This window comes from Amblyomma maculatum, chromosome 1 (genome assembly GCF_055883805.1).
Source record: "Amblyomma maculatum isolate TAMU_Amacu chromosome 1, ASM5588380v1, whole genome shotgun sequence".
NCBI classification, from domain to species: Eukaryota; Metazoa; Arthropoda; class Arachnida; order Ixodida; family Ixodidae; genus Amblyomma; species Amblyomma maculatum.
The window spans coordinates 294,840,902-294,857,329 of NC_139344.1; the positions used below are offsets into that span (position 1 = coordinate 294,840,902).

General features: G+C 47.1%; 2 protein-coding genes across 3 annotated transcripts in view; both read left to right on the forward strand.

The window, feature by feature from the left end:
* The first annotated feature begins 1,180 nt into the window (after positions 1 to 1,180).
* LOC146206834 (uncharacterized) lies at positions 1,181 to 2,780 on the forward strand. Its single transcript, XM_084591601.1, has one exon. It carries the CDS (start codon positions 1,206 to 1,208, stop codon positions 2,658 to 2,660), a length of 1,455 nt encoding a protein of 484 aa, XP_084447727.1. The 5' UTR covers positions 1,181 to 1,205; the 3' UTR covers positions 2,661 to 2,780.
* A 5,235-nt stretch (positions 2,781 to 8,015) lies between these two features.
* The window catches only part of wcy (WW domain-containing adapter protein with coiled-coil wacky), a 235,541-nt gene continuing 227,128 nt past the window's right edge, over positions 8,016 to 16,428 (forward strand). Inside the window, exons 1-3 of one of the 2 annotated variants that reach the window (XM_084591604.1) lie at positions 8,016 to 8,215; positions 8,400 to 8,433; positions 9,737 to 9,917. In XM_084591604.1, the coding sequence (XP_084447730.1) occupies positions 8,175 to 8,215; positions 8,400 to 8,433; positions 9,737 to 9,917 (256 nt within the window). In that variant the 5' untranslated portion in view covers positions 8,016 to 8,174. The remainder of the gene's footprint in view (positions 8,216 to 8,399; positions 8,434 to 9,736; positions 9,918 to 16,428) is intronic. The other variant, XM_084591603.1, reaches the window with a different exon arrangement.

Genomic DNA, 16,428 nt, shown 5'->3' on the forward strand with positions numbered 1-16,428 from the left:
GCAGGCAGCGACCACAACCGCCTGAAGATCACGCTCACATACTCCGTCTGGCGAGGTGCACGTAGAGAGAATCGGGAACCGGCCCGGCGATACCTGCCTGTGAGAGCTTACGAGCTTGTCGCGGCGGAATTCGAGCACAGTCTGCAGTGCAATCAGGCCACTAGGTACGAGGAGTTCGTCGGGGAGCTGCGTCGTGTGATGCAGAAGCACGAAGTGCGGACAAATTCTCGGCGAGGCGTGCGACGCAAAGGCTGGTGGGACTGTGAGGTGCAGGCGGCGCTGAAGACGCGTCGCGAGGCTAACCGACTTCACCGTCATGCTGTGAAAAGCGGATCGGATGAAGAGTGCCAACGAGCATGGAGTGTGTACCTGCAGTGCAAGCATGCCATGCAGGAGATGGTCCAGCGCAAGATAGCCCAATATGACCACGAGCAGATCAGAGCCATCACAAGCGCAGGTCGCAGTGGTACCAGAAAGTTCTGGTCTTACGTGACATCACTCGACAAAAGAGACACTGCCCCGACAATCAGGGACGAAAGTACTGGCCAACCTGTCAACGATATGTCACAACACCTCACACGACACATGTCGCAGACATACGAATCCCCCCTGCCTCTGGACCCTACGACACGCCACGAACGCTCAGCCCAGCCGGCCCCCAACGAGCCCAAAGGAGGATCCGAGCCTGGGTGGAAGGTCACGCGAGCGGCCTTAGACCGCGCTATATTACGCATTGGAGCGCACACCGCGCAGGGACTCGACGGCATCCCGGCAGGTGTGGTTAAGTGTTTCGGCGATGCTGCGCGGGATATCCTGGCATCCATATTCACCGGAATAATAGATGGCGACCCGATCCCGTCGGGCTGGCAGTGTGGCAGAGTTAGCCTCGTACCAAAGAAAGGAGGCGATGCGGGGCTCTTGCGAGACTACCGACCGCTCACCGTAACGAGCGTACTCTACCGGCTGTTCGCCCACATTTTGAAAGGGTGGATGAGTGGATGGGCAGAGAATGCGAGTGTGCTTACTGAACTTCAGAATGGATTCCGCCCAGGACGACGCCTAGAGGACAACCTCTTTGTGCTTAGCCAGACGATGGAAATTGCTCGAAAAGAAGCTCGGGGCCTGGTGGGCTGCTTCCTGGACGTCGCCAAGGCTACGATAGCGTCCCCCATGAGCCATTGTTCCATCGTCTGGGAGAGTTGGAAATGCCACCGGTGTGGATAAATCTACTGCGCCGGCTGTACTCCGAGAACACGGTTGTGGCCTGCTTTGGTGGCGCCCGCTCGGAGCCCGTGCCCGTTACGAGGGGCCTCAAACAGGGCTGCCCACTCTCACCGCTCCTATATGCGCTTTATGTTGCAAGCCTTGAGCAAACCCTGCTTGAGTCAGGGCTGGGCTTCCCGTTTCCCCATATGTACGAGGGAATGCCGGAAGTGTGGGTTCTGCCAGGCCTTGCATACGCCGACGACCTGGTGCTGCTGGCAGAGAATGTGGACACCCTCCAGCAACTGGTCACCCTGGCCGCCACCTGTGTGCACCGACTGGGCCTTCAATTCAACGCCAGGAAGTCCGCAGTGCTGCAATTCTCGAGCCCGCCCAGTGGGGCTGAGGTGACCCTGCCCAACGGTGACACCATACCCCGGGCTACCGAGTACCGGTACCTAGGTGTACTCATCGGATCGGCGCCTGTGCCTTTGGAGGCTCACGAAGACCACGTTCGGCAGTCCAGCCGCAGGGCGGGCAACATGTTACGCCGACGCTGCCTGTGGGGCTGCAATAGGTATATGCTGGTCCGCGAACTATGGAAAGCTGTTCATGTGCCTGCATTAACTTTTGCAAATGCGGTTCTCTGCTTATCGGCCAAAACCCGATCATGGTTGGAACGTGGCCAGCGTGAAGTGGGCAGAGTGGCACTGGGCTGCCATGGCCGGGTTGCAGTCGAGGCCATACAGGGCGAACTCGGCTGGTCTTCGTTTGAGGCACGCGAGGCGCGCAGTAAGCTTGCCTATGAGGGCCGCCTGAGGACTATGCCCGACTGCAGGTGGGCACGCCGAATATTCCGCTACCTGTATCTCAAAGGTATCCGCACAACCTGGACTGCGCGCCTACACACGCTGAGCCGCAAGTTTGGCCTCCTGAGGCAACCGGTGCAGGAGGCAAGCGAGCGGAAGTGGTCCAGGGAGGTACAGGAGCGCGTCCGAGAAGAGGAGACGGAGCAGTGGCGCGCAGCAATGTGCGCGAAGTCAACACTGCTTCTCTACCGCACACACAAGACCGCCCCGGCCCCGGAGAAGCTGTACGACAACGGCAGTGGGAGCGCCCTTTTCCTCGAGGCGCGTACTGGGGCGCTGCGCACTCTGTTGTACCGGCAGAGGTTCGACAAGTCTCCGGTGGTTCAGGCGGGACGCTGCCAAACGTGCGGTGGGGAGCAGGAGAACATAGAGCATCTGGTCCTCCACTGCCCGCAATTGGCACCGCGACACCCAGAGGGCACCACCCTACTGCAGGCGCTGGGTTTCGCCGCCTCTGACGGTGACACTCCGCACGCGGCGGTGGCGGCAACAAAAAGCCGACTTCGACAGTGGTGGGGGTCGACTCAGCAGCGCAAGCCGAAGGCGAACTCGGTGACTCCAGCGAACGCACCCCCCGACTGTGTTTAAGTGGTCTGTGTGTGGCTGTGTGTGTGTATATGCTAAGACTTATGTCATGTAAACGGCTAGGGTGCACATCGTGCGCCCCCCCGATGCAAAGGGATTGCCACATAATCATCATCATCATCATCAGCGCAGCGAGCCGTCCGCTGGCTGCGCTGCCGTGAGCGTCGGCTCGTCGTATCTGCACTGCGTGGTGCGCTTAATTCGATATTTAATGTTTGGTGATCGCCTATTTGCTTAATAATGCATTGTTCCATGGTCTGCGCGGCTGTATGGCGCTGTAATGCCAGCGACGATATTGGTACAGTGAACTAGAATATTTCACTGTAATAATGGTGCGGTGCGCACGCCACAAGCTAAATACAGCTTAGGTCGCACTTCGCGTGTGTTATGAGTGCATCTCGTGTTTCCGAACCTATATATGTGAGTCTATTGCACACACTTGGATAAATATGTTGCACAGAAAGAAATTCATTCGAAGCCTGCGGTGTTTCGAAACTCGCGAATCTTAGAATCCTGTCTGAATAGCAAAGTGTTTTAGAGAGCTCTTGCGTAGTGAAAAAAAAAAAAAAAAAAAAAAAAAAAAACATCATTCTGCAGACAGTCATTTATTCAGGTTCCAAGCATGGCACAACATGCAAATCAGCCTTGGTAGGCCGTACCGTCCTTGACCACAAGCGTGCACTTCTGGGAAAAGAAATTTCCGCTCAACGACGAGCACCCATCAGCAACATGGTTGTATGCCTGCACCAGCTAGGGCACTACTGTAGCCCACTAACATGTTCAATTAGTGCCTCCGCCTGTACTGGATTTGAATTGTCTTGCGAACAACCTTTTTCCTCTTATAGAAACTTCCGCCACAAGAGCCTCCTCACCCGATTTTGTGGCCGACATATCAATTTTGAAAGCTTTTTCGGGGCCAATTTGCTACTGTCTCCGGCAGCATCCAGCTCACATGCACTCGGCGTAGTGGAAAGCTTTTTCTCAGCGTGGCAAGGCAATCCTTGACCACATTTCGGGTATTTAGTAGGCTAGGATCTGCTTTTCAGCCATGTAGTAGTGGATTCATACTAAACTTCTGAAGCTCTATAAATCTCAAATGTAAAGGCGAGCACCTGTCCTCACTTCTCAACTATATAGTTGTGATAAAGTGGAAATCCTCATTGGCTTTTAATACAAGTGAGTAGCAAAACATGCAGCGGTTACTTTTGGCAAACACGGCACATTCGTTTTCCTTGGCAAAATCCCCCCTGTTGGGCTCCTCGGGACTGTCGCCGTCAGATGTTGGCTGCTCTTCATGAGCTAGCTTGTAAACACTGTCTCCGCTTCGCTGCATGAATTGTCTGTTCACAGATGTTCCCGACTTTCATTTTCTTTTTGGCAGCGACTTTGAAACATATTTTGGTGCGTCCGGAAAGATGATCGGAACGGCGTCATCAGTAATTGTGACCGGCCTCTACTCTAGTTCACCGTTGATTGTTTTATACGTGCGCTGAATGAAAACTTGTTCAAAAAAGCGCTCATACACAACGCTTGCTTCGTTCAGCACTCTGTCCGCTTTCTTGATGTTCTGTGACAAAGTCTCACAGCGATCGGCGTCGATGGATACACGGAAGAGAGAGGAACTCCCTTGCACAAGCTGTAACCGCTGTTGCAGCCCGGCACTGTCCCTTGTGTCGCGTCGTCTTTCCGTCGTCGTGCACGCATTGCTTAGATGTTCCAAGTGGAGAGCACAGACGAGGTTTCAGCAACACACCAAGAAAGCGCAACAAACGGCGAAGAACATGCAGAACAACGAAACACGAATTCCTCAAATCAATACGCGAAGACGGTCTGCGCGCGTCTTTGCATGCAAGCGAATCGAGCTCGGCTCGGCGCACCGCTCCCATGATACCATGGTCACACCTGTTACTGGCAGCGCCCCCTGGGTGTCACGCGCTTTCATCGCGGCGGCGACCTCGCTCCTCTATTGTTCCCCGGCGCGGACGACACACTGCCCAAGATTCTAGATATAGTGCTCTAGAAGATTGGGCAGTGTGTCGACCGCGCCGCGAAATGCATGGGAGCGGGGGGCCGCTTTTGCGATGACGGAGGCGCCGCAGCGCAGAGGGCGCCACCAGCAACTGGTGTGTCAGCCGTCCGGGCGCCCGCGTATGCGCGCTGTGCAGCAGGATGGATACCGCGCGCACTGTACGTTCTTGTTTGCTTGTGCGTCGTCTCGAGCTGTTCGCGACAAGATTTTATAAATATGCCGGTTAATGGGGCTCAGTATTGTTAGCAATCACCTAATTTATTTTCCCTTTTGGCCGTCGACAACACCTCGCGGAAGCAATATGACAGGAGCTGGGCTCCGAAGAAAACAGCTTGGAGAGGGCGTACAAATTCAGACTCGCACACCACGCTTCATTCGCCGTACAGCTTGCTTTAGCATTCCTGACGCACCTAATTGACGTCCAGAAATGCGCTCGTTTTGAAAAGAAGGCAGTGTGGAGACAGGATGTATGAAGAAGTCAAACATGCAACATGTGCGTTCGAGCGCTGACTAAAGCTGGCCACAGTAACCCCATTATCAAAACAGTCAAAAATGGTATATTCCGTTATTTCACTCGCAGACTATGCCGACTACAGTGAGTCACCTGAAGCCACAAGAAAAGTTGGCATTCAGTTCGAATGAATTAAATATGTACTACCCCGCATAGAGGTAGAGACTACACTACGAACGAACGACACCACACCAGGTAAACGGCTACTAAATAACTAAACACAGTGGGTCAGGAAGGTGGAAGAAGTGGGAAGTAAAGGATGCACAGAAAAAAAGAAAAGAAACGTGTCGCCTACAAGGGAGGGGGAAAGGAGGCACGCAGCGCCGTGAAAAGAGCGACCGCGAATGTGAACAAACGTTTGGAATTGTCGTGCGGCACGGCAAACGCACGACGGAGAAGAAAGCAGGCTGCTAAAGACGAAGAAAAGTGGAGAAATATGACAGGCAAAAAAAAAAAAAAAGGGGGGGGGGGAACAATCGAGTCTTAAGAACCAAATGGAGGCCTGGGAATTAAGAAGAAAGCAGTGCACAAAAAGGCTGCAATCGAACGCGTACATATAAGCGTCGAAATTTAAGTCAACAGCTTTGTAAAACTCTACACTAATATAAGAACAAACCATTTTATTTTCTTTCCATAAGTTGGAACATTGTTGTAACGGGTAGCTTTAAGTACGATGCGTGCTATACTTAAGACATTTAATATCAATGCATTATAGTTTGACAATGACTTAATTGTTCCAGAAAATGTTTTCATTCTAGGTAGTTTTTATTCTGCGTGCTAAAGCAACCGGTAATATGTAAGTCACTGACCCCAGAAGATCGCTCTAGTCCTGTTTTGGTGCACATATAAAATGAAAAAAAAAAAAAAGCTTTGAAAAAGAAAGAACGATGGAAAATAGAGGACGCAGAGGCTATATAGTGTACGCCTAATTCGCTTCCGCTACATAATCCTTCAGCGAAAGAGAGGTTGTGAGGCCGGCACGGTTTTTCGCCACGAACAAAAACTGCGCCATAGGCTCCAAGCTATAGTCGCAATTTACCCAAAAATTTGGCTCGGGTGTACGATTCTTTTGGACGCCTTTGCACTTCAGATTTTGCAACCTTCATCTAAAATGTGGAGGTTCAAAAATTTTACCTACTTAGAGCACCAGAAAGCTCACACTTGAAGTAATGAAATTTCACGTGTTTTTGCGGCTTCGCTCTTTGCGAAGTAAGCGAACCACGACAAGAGTTCTCAAAGGGAAAATAATTGAATTCCCTTGGAAGTATTCCACGTGTAATAGCAACCTTGTTAACAATTATAGCCTGATTAGATCTGCAAAGAGTACCCGCGCCAAGTAGCCCGATTATAGTCCGGCAAGCAGTAGTTCGCGAGTATATCCAGTCGACTACTCACATTTCATACCACACACTCGAAGAATAAACACGCATTAGTGTCCTCATCTGAATTCGGCCTTATATTAATTGCATGTGCATTTGGTGCCCGTCACCGTTTTCGCATTTTTCGTTTTCTTGCGGTGCGCGCCAAGAACTGCATCATATCGCCAATACGACGCGCAATTATAAGTGTTTTTTTTTTTTTTTTGCTCTGTACCATTTGATGTCAGCAAAGCGTCCGCTCTCAAGTGCCCACTATGAACGTATTCCCTCGTATACGTATGTGACAGGTTTAATTTCTCATATTTTATCTGAAGTATTGCCCTAGCTGTACTTGACATTTTTTAAATCTAAACAGCTGGTTCACCCTTTGGTCAGCGGCACGTAAACAAATGTCCGCGATATATGTATTTGTTAATTACGAACAGAGAATAAATGCTTCAGTCGCGTATATGTTCCTTTCTTTCTTTTTGCCGCTAAATATCGCATTGCTTTATATTAGAACGGTAATAAATAAATGTGTTTTGCTCGCACACTGTATTTGTAATTTCTATAAGCAGTGATTAGGGCACATAAAGAACACCTATTAAAGAGATATATTACAGATTTCTGACGATTTAAGATAAACGTTGTTATGTATTAATAAGCACCAGCTGCAAAATGTAAGCAGGTGTTCTTAAATAAGGTTCGTAAAAAATAAGCTGTTCCTAAGAGACCTTACGAAGCACAAGCTTTGATTCGCATTTATACTGTTTTTCTCCGCGTGATAATAGCGCTCCTCGGCAGTAGCCTTTATTCCCTTACTGGAAGAACGAATGCAGAACACCACGCTTCGTTGAAAACATTAGGTACAAGCTCATCTGGACGATTTATGGCTGTCCGTAGGAAGAAATGTTGAGTTTGAAATAGCGATTCAAACATCGCGCGCTGTTCCGTAGGACTGCCCAAGCGAACACGGCGTCCCGAGATTAACGTAATGGAATGACAGGGATGAGTTTAAGCACTTGTAATTAAATATCGCACCATTTGCGTAGCGTGTCAAAAAAGCTCCAAAGAGAACCGCGCCCCTCCTCTGTACCGCCGCTATCCCCGCGGCCGCTACGCGCAAGCGGCGAACGTGGCACCCCTGTTGCACGTCGCGCCCTCTCGCGGGAGTCGGTTCCTGTCATCGCAAAAGCGGCCCGCTCTCCAGCGCCGGTCGTCACACTGCCCAATATTCTAGAGCACTATATTCTAGAGCACTGTACTATAGTCCAACGTTGCTCGCTACTTTCTGCGGCGGCGCTCGTGGCGCTGTAGTTGTGGTAATACTAGCGTGATGTAAACGAACTTCTAGTAACATTAGAATGCAATAATTTAAAATAAAACATGTGAGTCACAGTAATAAAAATAAACTGAGATTGGTGACGAGATAGGCTTCAAATTTGTGCTTTCTTTGAGATGACGTTCTTCCGCGTAATCAAAAGCATCGGCCCGGATGTGTCATGGCGTCCAATTATGTGCCTGGCGTTTTAGCGTTCTTATGGTCCCGATAAACTGCAGTATAGAATTTAAAATACGTTAATTTGCTGACCATACAGTTCTACATTGACCTAGTATTAATGGTAATGCATGCAAGGAAACTTCCAAGGCTCAGCGATGGGTAGGAATTGGTTCACTTTGCCTCCGTCAAATGATGTATTCTGTGCGCCGCCATGTTCATTTGTTGTCAAAATATTTGGTCATATTACGTTACTTCTTCACTGTTGCTTGAATTTTTGTGCATTATAATCTGCGGAACATCGTATTAACCTGTACTGTAACACCATCTACTCATACTCTTGCAGGTATTTTGACAGAAACCAAGCCCATCCGTACGAGGTTGGTATCGGTTTGCATGCAGGAGCATTTCGTGCATTATATTTGTCTGGTTTAAAGGTGCTTATGTCAAGTGCACCTGGATGCCGCTTGCAGATATTTGTTGCTGGGAATTTTTTAACGGCAAATGTGCTGTGTATTCGCGAGATTTGTGCTTGCGTTCGCGTGAACCGTTTTCTTTATATATTCTTTAGAGCTGAACAAATTCTTTCTTTCTGGTACATAACAGTCGCCTTTTATGATTTATTGTACCCTTTAGCCTTCAGTTTAGTGCTTTGCCGCGCTTTACTATCAGCGGTGGCAAGCGTTAGATGCTTGACTGCATGCACTACAGTACCGAAGAACTGCAAGCTGCAGGGAAGCCGTGCTTTGCCTCTTATTAGATTTAGTCTAGAAAATGCTTGTTTAGGTATTTCCCAAGAATGCAACTCAGCCGTATACTGCTCACCTCTAGATAGCCGATGGCACTGACAGGTTGCACCACCAGTCTCGTCACCAACTTTCTGGGCTTGCTAGGCCTAAGTGTAATGATGCATTTTTCTCTAGTGTGAACTCTATAGGGTCGCGGGGGCTGTAGTGCTTTTCCGGCTGTGTCAGTTTGCGTGCGGTACTCTTGAACCGGCCGCAGACTGCTGTTATTAGCGGGTCACTTCCGATACTATGACCCCCAGGTGACGTTGCTATTGGAGATGGGAGGGCTTCCCAAACCAGCCCGCGCAGCTTCAGTCTCGGCCGATTTGTAGCAGGGTGGATGTGTGGATGAAAGGCAGCTAAATTTGAGCGCTTCCTCTTGAATTTAGCATTGCCGAGTGCGATCGGCGGCGAAGATCAGCGGGAAGACCTGTTTGTGCGACGCTCTGTTGGGTGCAACGAGTTTCAAGCTGAGTCATAACATTCGAGCGTAGGTGCTGCGGAACAGAATGCTGCAGTGGTGTCGGATACTGCTCCCATGCTGGGGCTCTCGCCTAGAAACGAAACCTAGCTGCTGCTGCCAGATTCCGCTCCGCGCTCAAGACAAATGTAATGTGGTCTGTTTATCGGTCTAGCGCCATGAGCTGCTTACTACTGGGAGCATCAGGAGTGAGCATGAAGTAACAGCATGATGCATGTTCTGGAATAGCTGCTGCATGATGCACTGGTTTTGGAATTGGAGTGATACCGGTCAAATATTTGACTCCTGTTTTTGGTAAAGTCATTATTCAACTCGCCTATTTTGTTGGCATTAAACCCAATGCACTTGTCATTTTTATGTGGTATTCCTTTTAATGCTGGTTCAAATGTTAGTTTCGTGTGTGTGTGTGCGCAGAACTCTGGCAAGTACAGCTCTAAGTCCAACCTTGGAAGTCGATACAACGAGAAAGTGCGCGAGTCGCCTTCAAATGGTAGCCACAGCCGAATGGGTAGTCCAGACAGCCGACACAGCCCACGTTACCACAAATCATCCTACAACCAGAGACTCAAAGATCGGGACAAAGACCACGAACGAGGTGCGTATTCTGTTTTGTGCCTTGCATTTATCCTCTTCGAAAATGCTCATGTCTTATTAAATAGATCAGGGTGACTCGTGAGCACTGACTTTTCCTCATGATTCTCGAGTTCCTGATATACTGATTTAGCATGGCAAGAAAGCCAACTACATGTTTCGCCAATTTCACAGCTGTTTTTGGCTAGTCTGGGCCATGATTTGAGGTAAACATGGTGAGTGGGTTTATGAAGCAATATTGGTTTATGATCTTAGTAACAGCAGTTTGCTTTGCCATTTGCACTTGTAGCGACTGCCTTGTGCCATTTATGTAGCGACTGCCTTGTGCCATTTATGTATTATGTCTTACGGTGAAGCTCGCTGTTAATGGAGTAAGTATAGAGTTGTAACGAATGCACAGTAGCCAAAGTAGGGGAGAAATATGCTTGTTTCTGCTTGCCTCCAAAACTGTGCTGGCAATAATCAGATAGTTTGCTTGCATGCAAAATAGGCATAGTTAGTAACTGAACGGCTCTTGGGCTTCGCTTGTTATTCTTTCGCATTACAAAAATGACTGTAGTGAGAACTGGGGTAGCTTGCTTGTTCAGTGCCGCTTCATTGTCTGGTAGTCCACCCATTATTGCATGCATCATTTACAGCTGACTAGCCAAAAATATGACATCTTTGTTTTTGTACCTGTCGGGCTTTAGTTGCCTTGATGCCACAAATCCCGAAATTAATTGTATGTCAGTTGTTTTAGGGAAGCCGGCTACTTGTGTGTGTTTTTTTTTTAATTTTTTGAGGTGAAAAAAAATGGGGACAAAAATTAAATATTAACTGTGCAGCTAGTTAACTGAATTGAAACATTCAACTTTCTGTCACAGATATACACCTGGTTGTAATTAGGAGTTTGTAGCTGGCCACTAAGATCTTGTTTTAGAATTTTTTATATAGTTTTATCCATATCTTGCACATTTGTATGCTCAGTCAGAGCACATGCCTTGGCTGAAGCTGTGGCAGGGCCGACAGCGGAGGTCACATGGCATGTGCGCCACCAAGTAAATCATTTTGATGGACAACACCGAGTGCTGTTTTCAAACGACCAGAAATGGCCAAAGTTTGTAGTGCAACAGCGCTGAAGATAATTGCATCTTCGAGGTATGAAACTGATGTTATTTGACCAGCAGCAAGTCTCTTATTGTAAGTAGGCGAGTATCTGTAATAGTTTAAAATTTAATTAATAAGCTTATTGTTTAGCATAATTGACCTATTTTCTGATGTCTGCCAAAAGTGCTATTGTCACAAAAGTATCCTACACTGAAAAGCTCATATTTATAAAAATTAGCGGCAGGCTTCTCTGATGCTCTCTGAGGATGTTACAGGTTTTATCTCAGGTGCTCATATTGTCAGTGCCTCCTCTTGTTAGTACAGTTGCTTATTTAAAGCCTGATTCAGCTTCTTGGAGCATTGTGAGGAAGTGTTTTAGTAGTACTATTGTAAGAAAAAGCTTGTCTGCTGTGTGTAGACCACTAACCTTAAACTATTTTATGTTTGGCTTCTAAGGAGGTCTACAACCATGCAAAATTTTATCAATATGGCCATGTTATGCAATTGCTGCTTGAAAAGGTTGATGCATTTAGTGTCGGTCGAGCTGTGGCATTGACATCATTCTGCTGCCTCATTCCGGAGCTTCATCTATTTCCAATTCCCAATGTTGTATTTCCATCGCGGAGTCCTTGGTAGGTTTATCCAACAGTGCTTTGCTATGAAATGTCACAAGTTAGATTTGAAACTGAGGAGGCAACTGGGGTGGTATCCATAATTGAATCGTGTGTTCCATGAACAAGGTCAAGTGAAGTTTTATAGGAGAAGCTAAAAGATGAGCATTGCCTTTCTTTCATGTTGTTACACCTGGGCAATGAGGTGCCCTTTATGTCAGCATCTGCCTGCACTCTTTTATTGCTGCAGGCTATCACAGATGGTGTGCACCTGGTAAAGGGGGGACATTTTTTTCACACATCACTTAACAAAACGTTCCAGCTCGGGATGCACAGCTTGAACAAAATTTTATTAGCCTTGACCATATTATTTGGTTTATTCTTTGGAGATAGGTATGCAAGGGGAGGGAACTACATCATGATAGGGCTGCAGATTTGTTGACCTATTCGGTTTGGTGTTATATTTCTTGGTACTGATACTTGGTACTTGATACTTTGAACGCTACTGTTTTTCTGCATTTCTCTGTCTTGCCTCCTTTCTCACATTTGGCACTAAAATGTTTCTGAAGGTCTCGTATTGAATAGCAGTGAAGCCATGGAACAGTCGGTCAGTGTTCCTTAATGCCCATGTATGGCGTCTGACACATTTGAAAGGTTCTGGAGGGTGGCTGCCTGTTCCATGACTCAACAGAAGCATATGCCATACCGTATATGCTAGTGTAATGAGCTGTGCTTTTCTTTCTTTTTTTCGTGACTTTTATGGGGTACCATACTCAAAGATGGCTCAAAATCATGAATTCACATCAGAGGTGTAATAGTAAAAAACAAAATAATGAAATCACATTAAGCCTGCCCCAGTGTGCATCTATTTTAACTGACGAGTGTTACGCTTTTTATGTGCTGTGAGGAAAAGTGCTAAATGAAAACATTGGGAAAAGTGTCATATACAGCAAGTTTCTAAGTGTCTTCACAGCATTTCACCCTAGAAACACTGTTATACCATTAATTGAAGACGTCATACATGAGAAAGCTACAACACAGGTGCTTAGCATAAAATTCGTCTGGGTCCCAAGCCACATTGGAATAAGTGGAAATGAGAGAGCAGTTGGTGTACTGCACAAGCATGCCACATAAAAATAAAGAAAATGAGGGTTCCTCGCAAAGATTTTATGAACTTAATTCACCGTCAAATTAGAGATAGATGGCGTAGACAAAATCGAATACCAAAGCCTGTTATAGGAAAATGGGAGTCATGCACACACTAAAAACATTTGATTGAAGTAATTTTTTCCATTGGATGCGCACATGCACATTACACAGTTATCAAAGCAAGACAGACCAACATGCAAGTTGTGTGGAGATGATCCTAAACCACATTTCATGTGCATGCAAAAATCTTGAGAAACCAAGAAAGAAGCACTTCCCACTATTTTATGATGAGCACATCCCATTTCATCTGAGCTGACTCTTAGACCGAAAATCACCTGTCAAAATTTCTTGTTTCATTGTAGCATTTTAAGTAACAATTCAACTTCCCCCATCAGGCAGACATTAAATCTTGAGTGTGGTTCCTTAGGTGCCGATATCCCATGAAACCCAACCACCGGTACATTTTCAATTGTGCATTCAAAACTTCGGGCCTGAGCGCGAAGCTGGTGCGCTTGGACAGGCTGCGCCAAATCTTCTGTCAAATCTTTCCACAAGTTCGTATTATCGCCCCGCATTGTGTTAGTACGTATATACTGAAGAGTATGGAGCGATTGCGCCCACTCCCACCACCTTCTTTGCTGGGGGGTGCGATCGCTCTGCGCGCGCTACTCTATCGTGCTAAGTGATCATGCGGCGCGTGCGTGCGGTTACTGGTTCAAGGGCTGTTCTGCCATCTGCCGCAGATTTGCAGATTTTTATTTTTACTCTGTTGGTGTGTCTGCTACAACGCATCAAGTTCAGGGGTTCGCACCATTGCCTTTCCAATAGGCTGACACATGACGCGATCGCTGCTTTCGCTCTTTCTTGCCACGTCCCTGCTTGCGGCTAGCAGCAGCAAAGGAGGTTGTTTTAGCCTCTTTCCATTTCCCTCTGTCATCTTGATTTCACAACGCGCCATTTATATCTGTTGTGCGGGCCACCGAAAGTGCGCCCTCCGTGCGCGTGGTTACTGTCGGATGGCTGACCGTGCGGGACCTTCGACTGGATTAGAGCGATGACTTATTTGATTATAAATACGAGTCAAGCTCAGATTCGGTCTCTCAAGAAGTATCGAGCAGTTTTTTTGTGATATTATCCTTATTTATCTAATTTATAATCAGGCTGATAATGATGATGTTAAATAACAGCACCTGCAGAACACTGAAATGTGCATATTCCGTTGACTATGTTATTTGTATAGCAATCATAATCAAAAATAAATCGCTAGCTCGTTCCCTGAAACCAAGCTGGCACTGGTGGTGCGTCACGGTCAGAAACGCCCGACAGCGAAAGGGTCATTCATTCAAGGTCAAGGTCATTCTTTGCAGAAACAAACATAGACTCCCCAAAATGTTTTGAAAAAAGAAAACACGACGTTTTGTTGCCCGTACGGGTCCCTTGATCGAATAAAGCGCTGCATGGACTGACAGCGGCTTAAGTACGGTTAAAATTGCATGGTGTTCGATTGTAGATGGAAGATTTTCACATGTCCTGTTAAGAGCATGCTTCGTGTTATGTATATGACAAGATGGCGCGATCATCATCATCAGCAGCAGCAGCAGCAGCCTGACTATACCCACTGCAGGGCGAAGGCCTCTTCCATATTTCTCCACTTAACCCGGTTCTGTGCTAGCTGCATCCACTTGACCCCTGCGAACTTCTTAATCTCATCCGCCCACCTAACTTTCTGCCGCCCCCTGCTACGCTTTCCTTCCCTTGGAATCCAGTTTGTTACCCTAAGCGACCATCGGTTATCCTCTCTTCGCACTACATGTTCTGCCCATGTCCATTTCTTCTTAATTTCCACTAGAATGTCGGTAACTTGAGTTATTTCTCTGACCCACTCTGCACGCTTCTTATCTCTTAATGTTACCCCTACCATTTTTCGTTCCATAGCCCTCTGTGTTGTCCTCAACTTAAGTAGAACTCTCTTGGTTAGCCTCCACGTTTCAGCGCCATAGGTGAGTACAGGTAAGATGCAACTGTTATATACTTTCCTCTTTAGCGATACCGGTAAGCTGCTAGACATAATCTGCGAGTGCTTGCCAAATGCGCTCCATCCCAATCTTATTCTTCTTGTTATTTCCTTTTCATGGTCCGGATCTGCGGTTACTACCTGTCCTAAGTAGACATATTCGCCTACTACTTTCAGTACTTCGCTACCTAATGTAAACTGCAGTTCCTTCCCGAGGCTGTTGAACATTACCTTAGTCTTCTGCATATTGATGGCGCGATAAGTTTTTTTTTGTTTTAATGAATGATGCTTCGTCTCAATCGATAGTGCGTCCTGTTGATACGCTGTGTTCCGCGAAAGCATTAGATGTGGAGCGGCCGTTCGTGACGTCATTCTGATGATCTCTGAGCCTGCGTCTGAAGTTTACGGTTTTGCCAATATAGGGAGGGTTTCACAGCTTCCACTCGGAATCTTGTGTACCACGCCTGGGTATCTAGAGATATGTTGAGATAAAGACAATGGATATCTGCAGCAGCTAATGAAAAGCCAAGAGCGCTCCGCTTACGTCTCCCGACCTGGTCAGCAACAAGAAAACGCAGAATCGAAGCGAGCAAGCATTCCGTATGCTTCCGGGGTGAGCGAAGCACTTTCACGCATATATGACGTTCACATTTCTTATGTGCCAACCAGCAAGTTGAAACAACAGCTGGTCCAAGTAAGAGACCGTCTAGATACCTCAAGGTACCCGGCGTGGTGTACAAGATACCGCGTGTAAGCTGTGATGCTGCCTACATTGGTGATACCGGAATTATCAGACGCAAGCTCAGAGATCATCAGAATGATGTCATGAACGGCCGCTCCACATCTAATGCTTTGGCGAAACACAGTGTACCAACGGGAGACACCATTGATTGGGACGAAGCATCAGTCATTACTGCAGAGAAAAACTTCTCATGTCATCGCGCCATCTTTTCATATATACAACACAAAGTAACAGGACACGTTTGTTTCTGCAATGTTCGCTCCTTGCGAGACGGTATTCCTTCAAACCCTGGACTATAAGGTCATTCTTGTGCTTATGCTGCTCTTACGTTCTTAAATCTGTGCACCTCATCCTTTATTGCACCTGGCTGCATAAGTGACAACAACCTTTTACTTCTCATGATGATAATCAGTTTTAAAATTAGGGGGGCACGCTTATTGCAATGAAATGTTGTTTTGTGTGCACTTGTATCCACTCGCACCCACATTTGCGTCTGAGTATGGTTGAGTGGGCATGAGTCCGAGTGAGTGGTTGTGAGGGAAGGTGAGTAGGTGTGGGCTATCGCTTCGGGCTTCGGGCAGGAATCTATAGTACCTTAAATGGATCAAGAAGTCTTGGATAACCACTGAGCTCACAGAAGGCATCATGTCTGGTTTGGTTTGTGCCTTTTAGCGTGTCAAAGCGACTCTGACTATGAGGGATGCCATAGTGGCTGACATCACACAGTACACAGACGCCGTGGGATTCGATTCTATTAAAACATGGTCACCATGGCCAGGATGGCAGTGACCTGTTTTAATGAACTGGTAGACATATGTATCTAATATGATCCATATGCTTGGGGTACATTCTTAGCATCTATCTTATCATGCTATTGTGAGGTTATGCAATTACATGACATGATAGGTAAGAG